General features: G+C 40.9%; 1 protein-coding gene across 2 annotated transcripts in view; it reads left to right on the top strand.

Moving 5' to 3' along the window:
- The window catches only part of STK32B (serine/threonine kinase 32B), a 263,300-nt gene that overhangs the window by 198,314 nt on the left and 39,943 nt on the right, over window positions 1-25,043 (top strand). For both annotated transcript variants that reach the window (XM_074951701.1, XM_074951702.1), the window contains one exon: window positions 22,023-22,126. In XM_074951701.1, coding sequence (XP_074807802.1) covers window positions 22,023-22,126 — 104 coding nt within the window. The remainder of the gene's footprint in view (window positions 1-22,022; window positions 22,127-25,043) is intronic.

Below are 25,043 nucleotides of genomic sequence, written 5' to 3' on the forward strand. Positions count from 1 at the left end.
AGACCATTGTAAAAATACATACAGCATATTTCAATGAAGTGTGTCTAAACAAGGATGTTCTGGTGTGCATGTATGATAATTCTAAGCAACTTGTTACTTGTGCTTTAGTGCAACTGGAAATGCATTAAGGATGCAGAAATAGAGGACGAGTATGGTTTTGCAAAATTTTTACTCAGCAGTAGCTTTGGTTCAAACCAACGTCTCATTTCTTCTGAATTCCCCGAGTTTGAAGATATGGATAAATGACTAGTTTTGTTCCTATTTCCACCATTTGGGAATATCAGCTTTCAACACTTTAAGCACATGCTCATGTGCTTAACGAGTTGGGGCCTTACTGAGTATCTCATGAGCGTGACAGCCCCAGCCCCAGAGCACCGTGAGGGTGGGTGTTGCGGCCACAGCATCCCTGGCCCCGAAGTGATGGGAGGGCGGGTGGCAGCCACAGGGAGACTGGAGTCGCTGCCACATGGAGCGGGAAGCAGGAAGGGAGAGTCGGGGGGGGGGCAGGGCAGAAAAGGGGTGGAACCATGCCTGGCTGTTTGGGGAGGCACAGTGTCTCTCAGTCTATTATACTTGCTGCCCATGCTGCTAGTGACCTTTTAAAAAACCCTCTTCTGGTGAGAATGAGGTGGGAGAGATGAGAAACAAGCTGCAGCAGGGTTAAGGGCAGCAGGGAGAAGAGGTCTTCCTAGGTGGAAGGCTGTTCTTCTCCCCTTAGGGGAAATAATCAAGTTAACTTCTGTTTGGGGAAGGGTTGGCAACCAGAAGCCAGTGTAATAAGGCTTCGCCCCAGGGATGGGGCAGGGAACTGTATTTCTTTTGTGTTCTGAGTTTAGGGTTTTTTTGCTTAAGAGAAGTACTCATGCATAACCTGAGACCCACCTTGTAAATATTTAAAAATAAACCAAAGCGAAGAATTAAAAACCTCCAGAGTAGGACTGATTGACTCCAGGCCACAACCACCAGAGGGAGAATTTCAAAACAATCTGAGTAACCATTCAGATTTTAGCGCACTCACAAGAGTTATGTTTAAACCTTTTAAAATTGTGGGAATGGAATTCCTCTAGCTGTTTTTCTATATTGGTGGATGCACAGTATAAAAAATGTACACTTTCTTAAATACTGTTTTTAATTTGGGTCCTCCAAAGATTTAGTGGGTGCCATGCACTACCTTGATTGAAAACTTGATTGAGACTATTGTGAGCCACACCACATCAGTAGTTTGATCTCAAGCTCTGAGGGGAAAAAAAGCCCAAAACAAACACACACAAAAAAACCCTGCAACTATATCTTATATCTCCAGAACACTGGTGGGCAACCTGAGGCCTATGGGCCACACGCAGCCCATCAGGGTAATCCGCAGGCAGGCCGTCAGGCAGTTTACATTTTCACAGCTGGCTGCAGGTCCCAGTGGCTGCGGTTTGCCATTCCCGGCCAATGGGAGGTGTGGGAAGCGGCACGGGCCTCAGGGACTTGCTGGCCGCCGCTTCCAGCAGGTCCTTTTGGCTGGGACTGGAGAACTACAGCCACTGGGAGCTGCGGCCGGCCGCGCAAATGTAAACAAACTGTCTGGCGACCAGCCAGTGGATTACCCTGATGGGCCATGTGTGGCCCACAGGCCACAGGTTGCCCACCACTGCTCCAGCACCTGTGCCTCAAATGACTCCAAGTTTGGGTCACTAACTCCACACTGCAACCTCTTAAGGCACATCAACTTTCAAAGAAATACAACTAAGCATGTCAATTTTAGAGGATTTAGAAAGGTCCGTCTTTAAATAGATGTTATGAAGCAACCTTAACTTATAGTGAGGCTGCCATGCCACTATAATGCACACATTATTTTTACTTAAATTCTTCACCAAGACTCCTGAATACTGGAGATCCTTCAGCGGCCTCAGATAAATGAAAAATAGAGGGAAGAGGGGTTATTGATTTAAATGTAAAAATGAATAAAACAATAACTGTCAAATCTTCTTTTATATTTAATTAAATGAATTTTATTATATCCTTAAATTTTTAATCTTCAGTGGGCTGCAGAAATTTATATTGAAAATGCACAACTGTTATATAAGTGATCAGGGGAAAGCTGGAGGTTTGGGTATTTGGTGAGTGGACAGGTGGGGTTTTAGCTTTGGTATGATGTGGCAGATTATCTGGGTGTGTGGAATTGGCAGATTATCTGGGTGTGTGGAATAAACAGATTGTCTGGCTGTTCAAATGACCTGCAGTGAATTGGTTAAAAATATTGATTCAGTCTGTCTGCACCCTCCGGCAGATCCCACTTCCTGAGTTCATACTTGGTTCATGTTTGGAAGTGTTTCTTCACATAAGAGCTAGAAACATAACTTTGGATTCTGCAAGACAATTCTGCAGTAAAGGATGAGTACACAAGGCTCTGCTGTGAGTTTATTGACTACATACTGCTACTCTAGGGGCCAGCTTGTGCATTTAAACCAGTGGCCTGCACTAGCCACCGTCTCCTGGAATTTCCAAGAATGCAGGAGGAGCAACATATGCTCCTCCCTATAGTTGGCACAATCCATAGACCAGTGCAGGAGGAAGCAAAATGCCTCTCAATCCCCCTCGAGGGCAGCTAGTGATGCTAGCGAGGAGCATTTCTTGTACTCAGTAATGTATGTGGTAATACAAATAAATAATAATAATAACGGCTGCAATTATGGTTAGAGCCCACTTCATACACCCTGCCTCCTTGTGCCCAGTACAGGGACTGGCCACACCAGTATCTAAAGAGATTCTTCCTAAATCTCTTAATTACCCCATTCCCTTATCATTCTGCCTCCTCGTCTTTGATTTAACATTAAGATAAATAGCTTTGGTATCCTCTCTCTTTTCTATTCCTTTCAGAATTTAGTTCAATTGCACAGCATAGAGTCTGATTCCTCCCTCTCCCCGACCCCCCACCCAAAAAACAAAACAAAACTCCAGAAAAACCTCAGTACAAAAGAAATGGCAAAATAGAAATGCTATCTAGCCTTTTAACGAGAGATTATCAAGCCCCTCCATCATCCTGCTTTCTTTCTACTGTATCTTCCCCTACTGTACCAAAATACAGCAAAAGCCACAAGTTCAAAGCCTTCTCTACTCTGCCTGTCAGAGGAGTTTCAAGCCTTGGATTCATTTGTAAATGTGAGAAAGAATTTTTTTGCATAGCTAGTAGGGCTTTTTGAACTGTTAAAATTATCTGTTTCAGTGTGAGAAGTGAGGAGTGTGGATGCTCTGCAGATTATGATGTGCATCGAGGCTTCAAAAAAATACCACTATGACAGACAGGGCCTGATCCTGATCTCACTTGTCCTGGTTTTGCCTTTGTAACTTCACTGAGTTTGCTTGATTTATTCCTGATTTATGTGGGTTAAGTCAGAGGAAAATCAGACCCTTAGCAAAATGCTAACAATTAATTGCAACGTTGGTATCAAAGTTCTGGTTTTTATTTATGCTAGTTATTTGAAACAACAATATTTTCTAAAAAGTTTGCAGGCTCTGCCACAGACTTTCTATATACTCTTGGGCAAGTCACTTACACCAGGTCTAAAGTAGGAGAAGAGCCCATGCTTTAAAACATGTTGGGGAACATGCTTTAACATAATTTTAAACAGGACTTTGCACCTAATATAGACAGGGTAAGTTGTGTTTTAAAAATGTGTTAGTTGGTTGTAGTCAATACTGGTTGAGATCAATGCACTTTAAAACACAGCCTATTTTCCCAGTCTAGACATTGCCTTAGCATCTGATTCTGCACCATTATCTTAGTACAACTTCATGCAACGGTTTCAGAATCTGGCCCTAAACTTCTCTATGCCTGTCTCCCTATCTATAAAATAAATGCCTTCTTATTCACTGGAGCAGATCCCAAGGAGCACAGTGCACCTCTGCTTCAGGGATTGCCCTGACTACGTACCAATTCATTTAAAAAAACAAATAAACGTTTTTGTTCGTAAAGCCATGTTAGATTGAAACTTTAGCTACTTTAGACAGTCTCTCCCTGCATTTTACCCCAGTAGCTGATGTTTTCAAGTGATCTTCATGCATAGACACAAGTAAAATACATTGCAATTGTAACCCCCATTTAAAGTTTGCCATTTCCTGGAACACTTTACTGAGCCTCTAGGGGGTCTTACCCTGTGGACTACAATAATAATGGCTCCTGGAGCCCTCTGACACCATTTCTCTGCATGCTTGGAGTCAGAGATGGGGACAAAATGGGCTAGAAACTTCTGGTGAGGCCAATAGGGATTGAGCAGTTTGCTGGGCCAATGATGAGCTGGGGCTTCTCAGCCCCTCAGTGGGATGGGATTGCCTGACTCAGACAGAGAGAAGAGACTAGTTTTAGTTGCAGGTACAGTTTAGCGCTTTGAGTTTTGCGCTGAGAAGAAAGCAGAATAGCTCAGGGAGTCTCTGATTAACTCCCCTCCCCACCAAGGGAATCTTTTAACTACAGTGGGGTCTAATGCATGGGTCAGGCAGTTCCAGCCCTGTGGAGATCAGTGTCCAGAGCGCTCCCAAGAAATATATATTAGAAATCATGTTTCTCACCTACTGCTCAGTTTTTGAAAAATTTAGTTCCAAATCTCCTACATCAGCTGTAGCTTGAGGGTGCTGATTGGAAAAACAATCACTACAATTTTTTATTGTCAGAACACCTCAGAAAACGGATAGGCTTGCAGGCTGTCATGCCCCTCTACTCTGGCAGTCACTGGAGGAGGTCACTTCATATGTCAGATCTTTTATTTAGTGGCTGGCTTTTGACAGGCATATCTGCTACCAACAACTAACTGAAATGTTTTAGTGACATGGGTCACATCAAACCTGCAGTGTGCGTATCTGTGAGGAGAATAAGAGTGTGATGATCCTTACTGGAGAGATTTTACTTCTTGTAAGGTCACTATCCCAAGTCCACAGCTGGAATATGACTTTCATTTTTACTTCCTTCAGGTGATTACTTGGTCTTGAGTGTGCTTAAAAAGTTTTGGTATTTCATGAAGGAAGATGCTGTGTAACTGCTAGGCATTTCCAACATCAACAGAGCTTTCTTAGCAACAAGAGAAGGTCTTGGACCAAATTTTTAAAGAGAAAGGAGTTAAGGACATAGAGGTAAATGGTAATTGGGATAAAGTACAAAATGGTGTTACAAAAGGTAGATCATGCCAGACCAACCAGATCTCTTTTTTAAAAAGATAACTGATTTTTTAGACAAAGGAAATGCAGCAGATCTCATCTACCTGGACTTCAGTAAGGCATTTGATACAGTTCTATGTGGGAAATTATTAGTTAAATTGGAGAAGATGGGAATTAATATGAGAATTGAAAGGTAGATGATGAACTGGTTAAAGGAGACACTACCATGGGTCATACTGAAAAGTGAACTGTCAGGCTGGAGGGACATTACTAGTGGAGTTCCTCAGGGACTGATTTTAAGACCAATCTTATTTAACATTTTCTTTAATGACCTTGGCACAAAAAGTGGGAGTATGCTAATAAAATTTGTGGATGACGCGAAGTTGGAAGGTATTGCCAATACAGAGGAGGACCAGAATATCATACAAGAAGATCTGGACAATCTTGAAAACTGGAGTAATAGAAATGGGATGAAATTTAATAGTGCGAAATGCAAAGTCATGCACTAGGGACTAACCAGAAGAATTTTTGCTATAAGCTGGGGGTTGGAAGCAACAGAGGAGAAGAAAGACCTGGGTGTAATAGTTGATCACAGGATGACTATGAACTGTCAATGTGATGTGGTTGTGAAAAAGGCTAATGCAGTCTTAGGATGCATCAGAAGAGCTAATTCCAGTAGAGACAGGGAAGTGTTAGTATCATTATACAAGGCACTGGTGAGACCTCATCTGGAATACTTGGTGCAATTCTTGTCTCCTATGTTTAAACGAGATGAGAATTCAAACTGGAACAGGTGCAGGGAAAGGTTAATAGGATGATCAGAGCAATGGAAAACCAACCTTATGAGAGGAGACTCAAGGAGCTTGTCTTGTTTAGCCTAACCAAACGAAGGCTGAGGGAAGATATGATTGCTCTCTATAAATACATCAGAGGGATAAATACCAGGGAAGAAAAGGAGTTAGTTAAGTGCCAATGTTGACACAAGAACAAACGAATATCAAATATGCTCAACATCCTGAGATGGGACACTATATGGAAAGGGCTTTGAGTTACAATAGAGAATTCTTTCCCAGGTGTCTAGCTGGTGAGTCTTGCTGACATGCTCAGAGTCAAACTGATTGCCATATTTGCGATCAGGATGGAATTTTCCCCAAGGTCAGATTGGTAGAGATCCTGGGGGGCAGGGTTTTCACCTTTCTCTGCAGCATGAGGTACAGGTCACTTGCATGTTTGAACTAGAGTAAATGGTGGATTCTCTGTAACTTGAAGTCTTTAAATCATGATCTGAGGACTTCAGTAACTCAGCAAGAGGGAAGGGGTCTATTACAGGAGTGGGTGAGGTTCTATGACCTGCATTGTGCAGGAGATCAGAATAGATGATCACAATGGTCCCTTCTGGCTTTAAAGTCGATGAATCTACAAGTTATTAACTGTACAAAGTGGTCCTCAGATATGGGTTGCCGTCAACATTTTACTACATAAAATATCAAATCCTATTATAGGGCATGCCTGTTCATAATATTGATGCGATGTCCCTCCAATATGTTTAGTTAATTTTTAAAAGTATTAAAATGTGTGAATTATCTTAATTCTATATATCATTTTATTTATTTTTCATAAACATTAACATTATTCGAGTCCTACAAATCTCTATTTAGTGACTGAACTATAACTCTGTTTTGTTTGGCAGAGTTTCTACACGTATATGTTCGTTACATCATCCATTAGAGTTTGTAGAGGATCGTTCAGTTCCCACATAGAGGTTTCCTATTGTTTTCTCTTCTGTTTCAGTTATCTGAATAATGCAGCCTGGCTTCATTTAATATCAAACTAATAAAATAACTTTCAGGACTCAAATCCACCTAACAAATTACAGAGCCAATAAAATCTACAGTACATTACCTGAAAAAGTCATAACTACATCTAGCTACCTTGCATGCTGGTTATCTCTGATTTCCACAGCTCATTTTAGAGGTCATTGTCCCACTGAATTATGACTGTTCAATTGACAATGTTAGAGAAATTTGGATTTACAAGGAGTCCTATTCAACATTTAATATACATTGAGTCAGGCATATATTAATAGTGCATAGAAGTACTATCAGAGGCAGAAGAAAGCTAGTTAATGTTCTGAAATCAACCTTAAACCTCACAGGTAAAGCAAAAATATCATGTAGGGCTGAATTCTATTCTGATGTAATTACATTGGGTGAAGTGTAGAACACTGGGTGTGAATGTGGTGTGGGATTTTTAAAAAACGCTCAGTACTGGCCTAATTCTGCTCTCACTGAAACTAATGAGAGGTTTTGACATTTGCTGCTTTGGGAGCTAATTTGGGCCAATGTTTCAGCACTTTTGGAAATCCCACCCTTAGCCTATAACATTTAAAGGTTTGACTGCTGATCTATCAGTGCTTTTTGGAATGCAAGAAAAAGTCATGATTCCTGCAAGAGCAAGTTAACTTCTGAGTGCTCATCTTCATAAGGCATAAAGCAAGAGCTCCAATGGGGGTGGGCAGGCAAATAATTATGCCCCTTCTATAGATAAGTCACATAAACCTATCTGGGGAACACTATGGTGTAGTGGAGTAAACATTGAACTGGGGGTAGGGTACTTGGGTCTAATTCTGGTTCTTCCACTATCTTCTTGTGTGACTTTATGCAAATCAGTTAACCTGTCCAAGTTTCAGTTTCTCCACATATAAACTGGGGGCAATGAAATTTGCCTGCCCCAGAGGAATATTGTGAGGCAATAGCAAACTAATATTTCCGAAATAACAAACTAAAGATTATAATGTTACATAAACCCAATATTATTTACACCAGTCAGTGGCATAGATGGGAATAGAATATGGAAGCTCCTGGGTCCGAGCCTTATACTCAATCCATTAGCTCATAATACTCTGCCAGACATTAATGCAAATGATTGCTCAAATATCTTACTAGAAAAGATGTGACAGTTTAACTGCAATGAGACCTTTGAGAACACAAAATAAGAAGGACACTTAGTTATGGAAACATTTCATATTCATTAGCCTGAGACGGTTATATATTCAATTCAAATGTATAGGACCAACACTGTGTGTTAGACATCAGCATAATGCTGCCTTATTGAAGCTGGTCTAGTGATTACACACACACACACACACACACACACACACAGTTACATTCAGGACTTAAGTTGTTTAGTGGGCCATATTTAAGAATAGACGCAAGAGAGGCTGTATAACTACATGGCAAATTAGTAAGGTGCTAAAGGATCAGTGTATGTATTCAGCTAATGTAATCTAATAAATATTTGCTCTGATGTAATCATATTAAAGCATGAGGTTTAAAAACTACTGAGGCATATTAACTACTGAAGGTGTGAATAAAGAAACATTACCCTTCTAAAACAGCCCTTAACCAATCACTAGAAATTACCAGTATGTTCAGACTTGAAGTACCATTTTACCATGTACCACACACATTTAAGACAGAAAATATCATATTGCCCCTCTATAAATCCATGGCACGACCACAACTTGAATACTCCATGCATATGTGGTCGCCCCATTTCAAAAAAGATATACACTAGGTAAAGGTTCAGAAAAGGGTAACAAAAATGATTAGGGTATGGAACAACTTCCGTATGAGCATAGATGAATAAGACTGGGAGTTTTCAGCTTGGAAAAGAGATGACGAAGGGGGGATATGATAGAGTCTATAAAATCATAACTGGTATGGAGAAAGTAAATAAGGAAGTGTTGTTTATTCCTTCTCATAACACAGGAACTAGGGGCCACCAAATTAAATTAATAGGCAACAGGTTTAAAACAAACAAAGGAAGGGTGGTTTTTTTTTTTCACACAATGCAGTCAACCTGTGGAACTCTTTGCCAGACGATGTTGTGAAGGCCAAGACTATAACAGGGTTCAAAAAAGAACTAGATAAATTCATGGAGGATAGGTCCATTGATAGCTATTAGCCAGGATGGGTGGGGATGGGGTACCTAGCCTCTGTTTGCCAGAAGCTGGGAATGGGCAACGAGGATGGATGACTTGATGATTACCTGTTCTGTTCATTCCCTCACAGGCACCTGGCATTGGCCACTGTCAGAAGATAGGATACTGGGCTAGACGGACCTTTGTTCTGACCCAGTATGGCCATTCTTATGTTCTTATTTCAGCTTTCACATATATTAATAGAACTCAGCCAGAAACTTAGTCATTATAATTTAGATTTTTGCTCTTTAGTAAAAAGGAAAAGTGATGCTGGTTACCTTGATTGTGGAGCAGATGTTGACAGTCATAGTTTGTACTAATGGGTCTCTGCATGACTCCATAGACCAATTTGGGAAGAACAACATTTGTGGCATTGGCCACAGAGCCGTTTGCCTAGTTGCCGGGCTGCAGGTTGTTTCTGTGCCAGACACTTTGCTTCCAGCTGCTCCACACGATTCTTCTCAAAGTCTCAGATACTTGCCCTTACGGTGCAATATGATCAATGCCAGTTGCTCAACAGTCAAATCAGAAATGTTTGTTTTGCACAGATTTTGTTTCAGGGTGTCTTTGAAGCCCTCCAAGCTCCCGAGCTTAATTCAGAACGAAGACTTGTTTTGATAGACTGGTCTCAGGCATTCAAACTACGTGACCAATCCATCTCAACTGGGTGCAGATCAAATGAGCTGAGCCTTGATGCTGACCAAGCCAGCTTTCTCCAGGACTTCACTGTTGGAAACCTGGTCCTGCCATTTGATGCCCAGCAATTGTCACAGTTGTTGCCAATCGAAATTGTCACTTTTTAATGTGTTGTTGATAACATATCCATGTTTCACACCCATAGAGCAATGTTGTGAGGACAAGAGCATTATAGACTTTGATTTTGTCTGTATATAGATTCTATGTTGCTTCCAGATTTGGGGAATCTGGGAAATCTCCCACTGGCCCCATTTCTACCATCCCACCATGTAGAGAAGGGGCTGCACTTATGGGAGGCAAAAGGGAAAAGTAAATTCTGTGTAATAGGAGGTGAACTGCTACTTACTGTTCAAACAAGTTGATATTTACATTTCCAGTGGAGGGGAAAAGTTGTTTTCTTTCATTTCATTTTTTAAACTGCTACTCTTATAAATAGGAAATTAATTGCTACCCCTCTGATTTAATTCCTGCTTTCTATTTAAACCTCAGTTGGCAGAATTACTAACCTTCTCTGAGATTTTTTTTTTTTAATGAGAAGTGAAAATTGATATTGGAATGCCTCTGTGCAAATGCTGAGAAAGCTGTTAGCATTTCCTCTGAGCATGTAGAAAACTACAAATCTGGAGATTTCAGAAACCAAGTTCCATTTGTCCTTTTCATTGAAATGACTGTATTAACAAGGTGTTTAGGCATTTGTCTAATTTGAAACAAGAGTAGCCCCAATGACTTCAATCGGCTTAGTTAGGCATGTGCTTAAATACCTAGTTGAATTGGGGCCTAAAGGCCAGATGTACAAAGGGATTTAGGTGCTGAAAGATACAGAGGAGCATCTAGTTTATTTTATAAAAGTCCCTAAGCAAGTTAGGCACCTAATTCCAGTTGTTATATGGTGAAGAATGCCTTTGGGATTTTAGATAATAGTTGAAAAAATATACTCTTTTGGATATGCATTTTATAAAAATAATGACTGCTTTCTCAGACCCAATCAAAAAAGCATGGTGTGAAATCCTGGCCCTGATTGATGTCAGCGGGAGTTTTGCCATTGACTTTGATGGGACCAGGATTTCACCCATTGTGAGTAATTCTACCTGCTTGAGCTGTAGCACCAGTTAAGTAACAAACACTGTAACCCAGAATGCAGTTCCCTTTGTCTCCTTTGCCCGCTCCCATCTGGGAATTGAATATTGAAATATGGCAGGAACCTGTCATTCAGAAGAGCCTTTGAGTGTTCTAGTGGAAATTGTTTTTGATTTGGCCTAACTATAGGACTTTGGAAATGGCACTTTGTGTGTGGGCAGTGAAGATAATATGAATATTAGTCTTTTTAGATCATGTTTGGCATGAAGTCTGCTGCACTGCATATATGCAGCACATGAGCCCTGTCTCATCCTTTGCACACAGTGTAAGTACATCAGCATTACATACTTCTTGAAGTGTATGCACTAGCCCAGTGCAAAAGTGTGTATGTGGTAGGATGACAGTTTCATAATGTGTGCATTTGAGGGCCCTATCCAGTTCCCACTGAAATCAGTAGGAATCTTTTTAGTCACTGCAATGTATTCACCTGCTTATCTCCACTGCTCCTTCTCCCACATAGAAGATGGGGGCCAAGTCATTGTCCCTTCATGACAGTTTAGCAAAGAATGGACCAGAGTTTCACCTTTTTCTGTTGTGGCCAAGGGGAGAGCACAATCAGATTTATCTGCTTGCTGGCAAACAGAGCACAAATCAGCACTGCAGCAGAAATCCATGGTGTGGGAGCTGCCCCACATCCTAGTCATTCTGGGCTCCAGTAGGAGGATGGCTTTGGAGAAAAGGGTGGATCTGTGGAGGTCAGATCAGTGCTTCTGTTGCCCAGATTTTGAGGTCCATTGGTGCCCCAACGATCAGTCTTCAACTGCAATGTGTCTCCTTTACCACCAATATGGCCACACTAGAAATGGAGTAGTCTCTCTATTAGATGTGTTCTTCTAATGCTGTTTTGTTAAAATGAGGAGGAAGGCCGTGTGCTTTCAAATATATTGATTTGTTTTGTCCTCACCCTATGCTTTTGGTTTGATTGATAGAACATAGTGTCATTGTAATCCTGACAAAACTATTAATTATGCTGGGAAGCTCCAATCCACACCTATGATTGTTTCACAACTTTCTACACCAAGGGCCAGATTTACAAAGGTATTTAGGCACCTAACTCCCATTGAAATCAATGGAAATTAGGTGTCCAACCTGTGTAGATGTTTTGAAAATCCCACTAGGAACCTATGTGCATCTTTGGGCACCTAAATACCTTTGAAAATCTGGCCCCATCTCTCTTTGATCAGACTGTGATTGTGGCTCTGAATTAACAATCTTCTACTACACAATATAGATTATCTTGCTATTTATCATGGCCCGATGAAGAGACTTTGATTCATAGAAGCATGTCTTTTGTTGGACTAATTAATAAGTTATCTCTCGAACTCTGTATTTTATGTACTTAAAAGGCATTTCTATAACACTCATCGCCATAGCAACTGAGGAAGTTACATTGTAATTTGCTGTCTCCCATGGCTGCAATTTAGGCTTCCATTCTTCTCCATTGATTAGTCTAATGCACTAGTAGTGCATTTTTTGAGGATTATAATTCAATGAACTCCCCTATTTTAGCATGTTAAAATTAACCATAGACCATTTGGCCCAATGCCAGAGAGTATGCATGTTTGTTTGTATTTTGCTATTTAATTGGTAAATATTCACAAGTGCATGGTCCTTGCCAACATACAGAAAAGACACATTCCCTACCCCTACGAGCTTTGGCCCTGATCCTTCAAAGACTTCCACATGTGCTTAACTTTACTCACTCAATGGGAATACTCCCAGTGCATAAAGTTAAGTACATTTTTGCAGGGTTAGTGCCTACAATTTAGATGCAGACTTTTATATGACACAGAAAGTATTTGTCCTGGAATCCATTTGTTATTTATTTGAATTACCTTATCTGTCTAGGTTCTCATGCAGCCTCCATCGCTGTGGTATATGAGTGCCATTGAATGAGCAGAGTGTGCTGCTGTTTTTATATGCTATGAACCTAAATGATTTCCATCGCACACAGTGGTATGCAGATTTCTCACTTTTTCACTGATGCTTACATGCTGGAGATAATGCTGAGAGACGACACCACCACCAGTCTGGTTGTCTAATATACCACGGCATTAATTCTTTAGCAATAACCTTGTGCGTACAAATTCAGACTCCCTCACCTGTTAAATAATAGGCCGTATAACTATGATTTTAAAAAAATATATTTTCAATTTATAGTAGCAATGATAACCTCAGTACAGGACATTTCAGAGGAATGAATGACCAGCTTGCGTTAGTAGCACTCAGCTGCATCTGAGGCCATCAACTCCGACCAGCCAGTAATTAATCTTCAGGACTTGCCTTGCACTGCTATCCTTATTGCTTACACGTATTGCAAACCAGGAGATGCATTAGAAGAAAATAAAGGTCACTTGAAAAGGTCTGCACTGCATCTTCTCCCCCTCCGCCTTCACTGATTTTGTACAGTTCTAACCTGCCCCATTAGAGAACACAACAATGCTTCTCTGTGTGAAAAATCTCTGCTATAAGCCTCCCAAAGCTTCCCTAATCAACACCTGTCAGTTTCAAAAGTAGCACGGGACAGGCACACCAGAGCCTCTTCAATTAGGTTCTTACTGAACGAATGAAACTAAAACAGTTCATCAAAAAAGAAATCTCCTTTCCTGTTGACAACTGGGATTCCTCCCAGAGGCATGTCAAGGCCCTGATTTCATAATGCTGTCCGATAGTGCCCACTGGTGTGATCAGAAAGGTAATCTATCAAGGAAGGCAATAGTTATTCTCTGTTTGGGCCAGTCACTCTTGAAAGCAACAAACCCCAAGTCGATTAATTTGTCGTGTTCAACATTTTCAAACCTGGGTGCCTAAAGTAACTCTCCTAAACTCACATTTAAGCACCTAATTAAAAATTATATGATTTTCAAAAGTGCTAAGCACTTACATTTTGGCCATTGAGTTCAACTTTTCTTCAGGTGCCTAACTTCAGGCAACCTCAGTTTAACTATGGGCAATGTTTTGGCCTATGCGTAGTGTCTTTTACAAAAACGGCTTCTGGTTAAATAAAGTTTTATGTGATCATAGAAAAGTGAGTACAATGTTGTTTGCAATTATATTTATATTCCTTTTATTGCTTGTGCAAGGTAATGTTGGATACTGAGGACTTGTCACAAGTAGGAAGCAGAATTATCAGTGGATTAAGTAAAAATTCAAGTCAGCTTTGTCATTTTCTACAACATACCTATAACCATGAACTGCATCACTGTTGTTCTGCCAAAGTATAGATCATTTGGCTGCTATGACAACTGCAGAGCAGAAGACTATCTATGAATTAATTTGTCAGAAATGATCTATTTCACAAAATGTACTTGAAGCTCAAAGTACACAATTAAAATGAATAATGGTGAGCATGGAGCACTGATGTGGCTAGATTAAGGTAATTTGAAGTTAGCCATGTCTAGCAATGTTTGGCAGACCCATCAGAATGAATGCAGTAACCTGAAAGAAACATGCTTTACAGTTTTTATGCTTAATTATAGCTATTACCTGTTCTCCAAATATGATTTCACTCTAAAGCAAAACATGCAATGGGATAATCTATCATAAAATGCTATACTGAGAGATGGGGATGCAGAGATGGGAGGGTAATTAACCATTGGAACAATTTACCAGTGGTGGTTATGGATTCTCCATCACTGAAAATTTTAAAACTAAGATTGGATATTTTTCTAAAAGCTTTGCTCTCCTTCAAACAGTAATTATGTTGGGGAAGTTCTATGGCCTTTGTTATACAGGAGGTCAGACTAGATTATCACAATGGTCCTGTCTGGCCTTAGAATCTATGAAGATCTTCAATGATTCAGCATTGTAGATCTTTGAATGCCAAAAGATATTTTAAGATTTACAAAAATCTTAACATATAGAACTCTGGAAAAGGAGATGGTATATTATTTTATTTATTAGTTCATTTAAAAAGAAAATATATTGGAGACCCTTGAATACATTCAAACAGACTCTGTTTACCACCCAAACAGGTTCATTTTGTGTCAGTTTTCAAGAAAGCAAACAAGAGCATAAAACAGAGTGAGATTAAAAGTATGTTAAGAGAAAAAGCGTAGAGGTGGATGAGAAAGAAATTGAGATTTTTAACTCAGAGAGCCTTTGCAGTTAAAAGTGTGAGTTTGTTTATTATTAAACCTGCCAGTAAATCATCTTTGATCTCACTTACCTTGTTAAAGTTGGCACAGGTGTCCTAACATGGGACATGGACTCTTCTCCATCCTGTTCTGATTTATGACCACTGTAGGCTTTCAGTTTCATTCAGTATTGTGTGGAATAGGGTTTGACCATAAGCAATAACACCACTGGGGTGTGTACAGTGATATTCCTTTTTATCTAGGCCAAAAGTTGTCTGGTCCCTGAGATCTTCATTTTCAAAAGTGTCCACCTTTTTGGGTGCCTGTGTCTTTGAGTGCCCAGTTTAGGGCCTTATTTCCAGAAGTCCTTAACACCTGCAGTTTTAATTGAGTTCAACCGTCAAAAGGACGAGTAAAACTTCTATCCTGGCTAATGCACAGTAAGTAGATGTAGAGGTATGGAGATCGGAAGGCAGAATATGCTGATTGAGAATGTGACAAAAATTAAATCCCTTGGATTCAATGGGAGCTGCAGATACAACCTCTGAAAATCAGGTTTTTGTTTTAATTCTGTGTGGCTTCTGCTTCTACAAGCTAACAAGACTGTTGTGCCTCATCAAATAGTCAGCAAATGGTCACTTGTTCTTAGACTACTAAATGAACCTGTTGCCTCCTTCCTGTCACTTGAATGAGTGGGAAAGTATCTAACCAGAGGAGCGCACTATATTACCAGGTCCAGTACTCAGAAAGCTCATAATCACAGGTACAGCCAAAAAAAAAAAAAAAGAAGAAGCATATCCTGAAGTCAGAGGGGACCAGTTCAGGAGAGAGGTAGGGACTGGAGGTCCGGCCTGGGAGCTGGCTGTGTAAATGCTGTTGCAGGTTCAGTGTCAGCAGTAACTACAGCAGGAGGAAATAGGCAGCCACCTGCAAGGAGGAGGGTGGTATGGCGTGGTTCCAGGGAGACCCTTAGCTTCCTCACCCTTTTCTGGATGGCTCTTAGGGGTTGAGTTAGGGACTGTTGGTTTGAACTTTATCATCACTGTTGAAGTCCTTATGCCTAGGGCCATTTGTACCCTTTATTTTTTCCAGCCCTAGTAAAATAGTCCTCTGTTACTTGCTTGAAATGTGTGTTTATGGGAATCACCAAGAACTGGAGTCTGTAGAGCCTAGTGCGTGCAGCAGCACTTCATCTCTCCTCTGTGAGGTTGTAGTCCCCATAGGTCATGCTACCAGACATCTAGAAGGAGCTAGTGAAGCATTTAACCTCACGGTAAGAGTTATGCTTGCTACCACACAAAACCCCATCGACTTCAATGCAATGATGTATGTTAGTAAGATCAGGCCCAGTGATTTTAACTTAATATCTTGCTGAAGAGGATTGGTGGGTGGATTTCACTGGGACCAGGCAGAAGTGGAATTTTCCCTCTTACCTGGGCTCTTTCAATTCAACATATTTGAATGAACCGATTAGGGCAAAAAAGAAAGCCCAGTCCAAGTAGCTACTCTGAGGGCTAGGTAGATGTGCAGGGAAAAGAAGGGTAGGCATTCTCACCATCTCATGCCTGCAGATATGCTGAGGATCTACTCCATGCAGGGTTGAAGTAGCCCTTCATAACTCATGCAGCCCCACATCATGAAGGGACAGAGCAGCAGAGGATCCACACAGCAGTAGAGCCTCTTTCCCACTCCAACCCTGACCACCCCATGCCCTCCCCTGTGCACCAGACGTCTGCCCAGAGTTGGGCTCCACGCCACACCAGGGTGTCCACCCGCATGCATAGCTCCCTCCTGCTTTTATATGGTAGAACCACACTGGTTATGTTACTGGGGGATTTCCACAGCCCTGGCATCAGAGCTGGATTTGACCTTTACTCTTAATAGCGCTGGATAATTGTTTTACATATTTCAATAAATACAATGAGTAAAGTCAATGGCAATTTTTAAAGCTCCCCTGCAAACTCTTTACTTGCTTTTATCCCAAACAGTTTGTACTCAGAATTTGGCCTCCACAGAATAGAGTAACTCCTCGCTTAACGTTGTAGTTATGTTCCTGAAAAATGCGACTTTAAGCGAAACTATGTTAAGCAATTCCAATTTCCCCATAAGAATTAATGTAAATGGCAGGGGTTAGATTCCAGGGAAATTTTTTCGACAGACAAAACACTATATATATACACACACACACACAGTATAAGTTTTAAACAAACAATTTAATACTGTACGCAGCAATGATGATTGTGAAGCTTGGTTGAGGTGGTGAAGTTAGAGGGTGGAGTGTTTCCTGCGGAATGCCTTACTGCTAAATGCTGAACTAGCATTCGACTGACCCCCAAGGGTTACCTTTGTTAATGTAGCCTCACACTCTACAAGGCAGCAGGAATGTAGGGAGGGGAGACAGCATGGCAGACAGAGACACACATCCTGTGTGTGGGAGAGAGATAGAGATGCACATTGCCCCTTTAAGTACACTGACTAAGTACATTGCCTTTAAAAAAGATCAGGAAGTTGAGACAGCAGCTGAGGCCAGCAAGCTGTCTCCATCCTGAGCCCTGTCCTGTCCCCACCTTGCTCTATATGGAGAAGGGGTAAGCAGGGGGCAGGAGTAGGGGGGGGAACACCCTGACACTAGCACCCCTTTCCCCCCCCCCCCCCGCACAGCAAGCAGGAGGCTCCTGGGAGCAGCTCCAAGGCAGAGGGCAGGAGCAGCACATGGCAGTGGGGGGAGGGACAGCTGAACTGCCGGCAATCGGTAGCCTGCTGGGCGGCTGCTGCACAGGGAGCTTAGGGGGGCGGGGAGCTGATACGGGGGCTGCCGGTCCACCCTGGTTCCAAGCCCCTACCAGCTAGCTCCACCGGGCTGCTCTTCCTGCAAGCAGTGGACAAAGCAGGCGGCTGCCAAACAACCTTATAAGGGAGCATTGCGCAACTTTAAACGAGCATCCTCCCTAATTGATCAGCAACGAAACAACTTTAACCTGGATGACTTTAAGCTAGGAGTTACTGTAGTCTCTTTTCATTATTCCATACACCTCAGTTCAAAGCTCTTCTAAGCTCATATGTAGGATCTGCCACTCCTTTTCAGGGAGGCATCCTCTTATGGGTCCAAAATTCAGCAAGAAGGCTGTTGTCAGGCCCTGAAGTGCACCACTATTGCCAAATCACAGAGCTTTGCAAAAAAGATCTGATGGTATCCTATGGACCTAAGATCCCAATTCAGAGAAGCACTTAGGCACATGCTTAATTTTAACTGCATTCGGAGACTTAAACACATTACTTTAAGCATATGCTTGAGTGCTTTGCTGAATCAGGGCCCAAGGGTGAAATCCTGGTGCCATGGAAGTTAATGGCAAAACTTCCATGGACTTCAGTAGGGCCATATAAGATACCACGTAACTTGCCATAATTGATGCAACACCTTAACTCATTCAGCCTCTTCTCATCTGGTAGAGCAAGTGCTTAAATCCTAAAACTGTCACTCAAGCTGTTGGACTACAGAGAGTTGCTCTGGAAGGAAAATAAATACCATTAAAGCAGAGAAAAGCTGCTTATCTGCTTTAGAAAACAGGAGCCTAAATGTTCATTTTCTGATCTGAGGACACTGTCACCAGCTTAAGGTGGGAAAACAGAGCACCTTTAAATAGACCTCAAAACCAAACAAACAGTTGGCTCAGTGCTGAAACTTGAAGCGCATCCTGCTGATTAGCCTAATTCAGAGATGAGGTGACATTGTTCACTGCAGCTCTCAGACACAACAAATAAAATAAAATAAATAAATAACCCAGGCACTGAATTAGAAAAACCCAGCTGTAGCGGTCTGGCAGTGCTACAACCCTCACACACAACTCTAAACATTACATTAATGAAGCACTTTCAACACTACCCCACAGAAATGAGCCAGGGCCCCCTCACCACATTGCAACAGTGGAGCTATGAATTAAATAGTGAGGGTCATGCTGCACCTTACAACAGAGTAATATGCCTATGTAGCAAGCAAGCTTTCTTCACTGACTTTCAACCCAATAATTGCTAAACTGTCCTAAAATATGAGTGAGGGACAAGTATGACTTGTGTGTGTGTAAGAAAAACAAGCTGTTATATTCCATTTGTATATTTCATAAAGAACTGCTCTGTATGTAAGTACATCTTAAGATGTAAATAATAGGTTTATGGACTTTCTGAATTCATCACTTAAGGGAGTTTTAATCTACGTCTCCGGGATGCCCCAGGAAATGATCCAAAAGTCACATACTTCTCCATAAGGAACTCCTTTTATTTAGTTAAAGCAGATTCCCTAAATGAGATAGTCAAACCCCTGGCTGCCGCTCTGAACTAGTTGTGACTAGACTAGAGAATAGATCATTTACTGCCACACTAACATTAGTGTGCGATTGTAAGTGATGAGACGGTAATGTAGTGCATTAGTCTCAGTATCAGCTATGGAAGAACTCACCTGGTAATTGCAATCTAGCATCATGGTTCTGCTTGGCGTTACCATTGTTTAGAAAATACCCAAGGAATGTGGTGTTATCACAGAGTTTACTGACATTATACTATGGAATAATTAGAAAAGCATGACTGCCTTTTCATTTCATACCTTAGTTGTCTGTGGTTTTCAAAAGATTCTACAGATGTCTTATTTAGAGGATTTTTTTCTTACTAAAGTTAACTAATAATATATCTGATTTTGATAAGATCAAAGGCTTTCTTTTGTGGGCAAGCTATTTCTATGGCATTTATCACTTCATAAATAGAATATTTATCTCAAATCAGGTCAGATTTTGTATCAGTATCTGGATTTATATTTAATTTAAAAATAATTAACTTAATTCCATCCTAATATAGAATTTTGGATGTATGATACATGAGTTTGAGATTTATTATGTCTTGTTTTATTTTCTAGATCGAATAAATAAAATAACCACTAAATTAACCCTCTGTGGAAATACAGTCAAAGTGACTCTTTGCATTTCAGTTTGTTCAACACTGAAATTGAAATCAGTTGGAGAACTTTGTATTTCCCAAAATATTTAGCTACATTTCAACTCCTACAAATTTGGTTTACTCTAATTTATTTTAATTCACAAACCCAAACAATCCAGATAGAATTTGAAATATAAAATGGATGGCCTAGAAAAATCCTGATAAATGTTTTGCCTGGAAGATAACAACATGGATGATAAAGCCTCTCAGGATCTTTAACTGTATGTTGAAACATATGAATTGCCACACTGGATCAGAGTCACGGTCCAGCTATTCCAATATCCAGTCTCTGACAGTGGCCATCAGCAGAAGCAGGTGCAGCAGCAGATGTCCCCCAGGAAGTTTTCATCTTAATCTTTAATTCTTAGAGATTGGTTTAAACTCTAAAGCAGGAGGTTTATATCCATTTCAATACTGGGGGAATGACTGATTCAGGGAGTTGGCAAAGAATTATACAGCCTTTCACCTTTTGGTCACCAATTCCAATCCATCTCAAGTCAGTAGTGACCAAAAGTTGATTCTATGTGATGGGTGTCGAATGACCTAAGTGAAATGAGTCTGGTGGTCATAGTACGGCGGTTAAAGTTATTGTTGTTTCTACCAGTTGTCTGTATTCATAAGGCCAAATTCATTCCGGTGTTAAGAAAGCATTTACTCCATTAATTTAAGTGGAATTGAGTCGGCTTATACTAGAGCTGAACTTGGCTCACAAAGATCATTTATTCATTTTATTTTTCCAGGCATTATATAGCAAACATATTTCATATATAGTTCCCCCACTTCAGCAATGTGCTTGCCTCTATGTATCTAGAAACATTTAATAAACAATGAATATATCTTTTCCCTGGATTCTTTTTAAAATCGAATGACGTTTTCAATGCACAATTAGGTATTTTCAAAATAACTGATAATATTTTGCCTTACGTACTCTCAGAGTACAGTAGGATATCTGCATTCTGAGCTAGGCATGTTACAATATATAGCTTCCCAATGGGGGTTGTTATAATATAATATACTTATGTATAGGGTAATGACTAGGAACTTAGAGAACTCTACTTTCAGGAAGTGTTTGAGGAAGGACTAAAGCTTGAATGTTGTACACTCTTGACCATCTCTCTTTTTATGTTTGAACACCAAACAGTTCAGTTGGGCATGCAAAACCCCTTATTTCTAGTTAAACTAGGAACTCTTGAATACTGCGTACACTTTTGAATACTGCGTACAGATGTGGTCCCCTCATCTCAAAAAAGATATACTGGCATTAGAAAAGGTTCAGAAAAGGGCAACTAAAATGATTAGGGGTTGGAACGGGTCCCATATGAGGAGAGATTAAAGAGGCTAGGACTTTTCAGCTTGGAAAAGAGGAGACTAAGGGGGGTTATGATAGAGGTATATAAAATCATGAATGATGTGGAGAAAATGAATAAGGAAAAGTTATTTACTTGTTCTCATAATATAAGAACTAGGGGCCACCAAATGAAATTAATGGGCAGCAGGTTTAAGACAAATAAAAGGAAGTTCTTCTTCACTCAGCGCACAGTCAACCTGTGGAACTCCTTGCTGAGGAGGTTGTGAAGGCTAGGACTATAACAGAGTTTAAAAGAGAACTGGATAAATTCATGGAGGTTAAGCCCATTAATGGTTATTAGCCAGGATGGGTAAGGAATGGTGTCCTAGCCTCTGTTTGTCAGAGGGTGGAGATGGATGGCAGGAGACAGATCACTTGATCATTACCTGTTAGGTTCACTCCCTCTGGGGCACCTGGCATTGGCCACTGTTGGTAGACAAGATAATGGGCTGGATGGACCTTTGGTCTGACTCAGTATGGCCATTCTTATGTTCTTTTGTGCATCCCTGAAAACAATTCTGTGTATCTCTGCATGCAGATTGGGTGATTACTTTCACCTAACTGCACACTTACTCATTTTTTTTCAAATGCAAATGTTATTAACAAGCTACCATTTAACCTTAAAGTACAATGCACTTCATTAGATTTGATTTATTTGTTTTAGCTCCAGAAGTGTTCCAGGCCTTTATGGATGGAGGCCCAGGATATTCATACCCAGTAGACTGGTGGTCACTAGGAATTACAGCATATGAATTGCTGCAGGGTTGGGTAAGAGTGTTTGGTTTTGGTTTTATTTAAAGTATTGCCTGACAATAGTTGAAATGTTTGCAGAGTGTCTGACTCATTTTGCTTAACTTTCATGCCAAACTTTGGGTGAACATGACATGAGATTTGGGTTTCTAGTGCACTCTCCAACTGGGGGTAACTTCCCAGTTTTACATTTTGTTATGAAGGTTTCATCCAGCTCTAGTAATTATTTCATGGCAGTTCACCAAAAAAGGACGTAAATTGCATGATGTATTCAAATGAAACATTTTAAAGGGCTACTCCTGCAGGCTTTGCTCACGGGACTGCTCACATAAGTAAGGGCAGTAGGATTGAGTCCCAGATATATGAGTGTACCAAATTGGAAGCAATTACAGCTTTTCAATATATAAGTTAAGCATTATGGGGTTCCATTATATTTTTGCTCTCTTGAGCAATATCTTAGAAGAGTTAATATAATATGCCAAGATGTTTGGACCAACCACAGGAGAGGCTTATCTGCCAGACCACTCATTACTTATCTAATCAATTATGTGAATGAGCTTGATGAAAAATCTTCCTAAGCATGGTTGAGTTTCACAGAAGATAATGAAAAATTCCATTCCACTTTGCTTCCAAGGGAATAAAACCTGATAGTGTTAAATATTTATTTACCATTCCCTGTGGAAGATAGAACTTTAAATAAAATGTCCGTGCAGTTACTTGTAGCTTAAGCGTTTTCATTTTATATTTCATTCCTTTTTTGGAGGCGGGGAGGAGGGAAGAATATTTTATAACTCCTTGCTGCATGGTGGTCACCATACATAGTAGATGTTCTTTAGAGAAGTCATAGTTACTATTTTTATTACAGGAACACCCAAGAGGCCCCAGTAGAGATCAGCTCCCCATCATGCCAGGCATGGTATAAACATGTAGTATAAAACAGTCCCTGACCTAAAGAATTCAAATTCTAATTAGAGAAGGCAGAGAAAGGATGGCATGTAAATTTTTAGCCCAAATGGTTACATGTCGGCAAAGTCATGCACAGGGTATCATAATGGGAAGTGTCAGGCAATCTTAATAAAAAGCACTGCTACCAGCTCTGCTTAGGATAAAAACCAATGAAATAACACCGTACTGCTTTAACAGCTGTCTGTTGGCAGAGCGGGTTCTCAGGAAGAGAACATTGTGATGGCGTGCACAACAGAGGATATAGACCTGGAGTCCCAGCCCTGATCACCAAGAGTTGCCAATTACTTTAATAATTATGTAGATTATGCAGGTATCTATTTGCCAAGCTCAGCACAATCTTCCCAGAATGATTTTCTCTGACTAGAGACAAAACAAGGCTGGAACGGAGGTTGAATTTCAAAACCATGTTAAAATAAAAACACCACCATCCATCTGATGACCCAGCCAGGCATTTCTGCCCTATTGAGCAGGGTTTGTTGCTTATGGAGCAGGCTGTCATTGTGCAGACAGATTAGTCCATGGCCTTGTCTAGAGTAGGGGAAAAGCGCTTGTTTTTCTAAATTGTAAACACCGTTTTTACTAGTCTAGACAAGGCCAAGCAGAGGAGCACAAAGCACAAAAGGAGGAGGAGTAGGGGTGAGTAAATGTATTCAACCCTACATATGTTACTACCCATTAAAAGTACAAGCTTCAAAACCCCCACCTGCCTCTGTAGTGGCCCCCTGTGAGGAAACAGGGCTTATACAGGGCTGCAAGATCAGGCAGCAGGCAGCCAGCCCAATTCTCTTCTGTGCTCCCACAGCACTCAGCTCAGCTGCCAGAGCACATATGGCTCATTTCCATAGGAGCAAAGGAATGGCTATACTGGATCACAGCCATGTTCTTTCTAGTCCTGTCTCTTACAGTGGCTAGCACCAGATGCTTCAGAGGAAGCTGCAGGAATCCCACAAAACCACCAAAGGGAAAAAGAGGAGAGGACGAGAGAGGCATAAATCTGCTGTTGTGTGACCAAATAGTTTGCCAGTTAGATCATTTCTCACTCTGGAACTGGTGATAGAATATGGGTAACCTACAAAATGGTCTGATGGAGATCAAGATAAGTTACGTAAAAAATTAATTGTTTTTGTTTGTGCTGACTTTTTGTTCTTGTTTGCCTCTACCCTTGTTAGATAGAACTAATCTTGTGCTGGGGGGAGGGTCATAATCCTCACAGCTTTCTTGTTGCACTGTACTGCACAATACCAGTCAGCCAAAACAGCACGTTATTGGAAGCAGGACAATAGCTACCATAGCAATTTGGAGTTTGTACTAGACTGCTCAGACCATTGCTCCCTTCCAGTGTAGTGTAGTCCATCCATTCACACTACACAGCAGACACAGCTAGATAGCTAGCCAGTTAATTATAAAAGACCTGTCTAAAAAGAGAAGCTAACTTGTAAATCATTGCAAGAAGTTAACCCCCCAGGAAATTAAAACCTGTGCATTATGGTAGCCGTGGTATAAGTCTGCCCACTCCTGTCTCTCTCTCTCAGATGCCGATATCAGAGCTCAGTGTCCAGGTTCCGTTACCAGAGCGTGGCCTCTCTATCAAGGCAGGCTATGTGTTGTAGGCCACTCTTCAGATGTCGGCCTGGGCACATTTCCATCACATGAGCTATTGTCTGTGACGGTGCCCCACCGTCACACCAGGGGGAGAAAACCGGTGCATGGTTGCAGCAACTCTGGTCAAGCCAGAGAGTAGCCTCTTGAGGCTCGTCCAAGAACTGTGATTAAGTGGACAAAGAGGCAGGTGCAGCAATGTACTCGTGAATTTACTTAGTGTATTAGACTCTCTTTCCCACTGATGCTTTCACTTTGTAAGGACATAATTTTGGTCTTCCAGGCGGCGCTGATCATCTATGCATGGTAAAGGGGCAGTAGCATTCTTGTTCAAGAGTGTGTGAGCTGCCATAGCAAAGGGATATCAAGA

The sequence above is a fragment of the Natator depressus genome, chromosome 4, assembly GCF_965152275.1.
Source record: "Natator depressus isolate rNatDep1 chromosome 4, rNatDep2.hap1, whole genome shotgun sequence".
In the NCBI taxonomy this organism is placed as follows: domain Eukaryota; kingdom Metazoa; phylum Chordata; order Testudines; family Cheloniidae; genus Natator; species Natator depressus.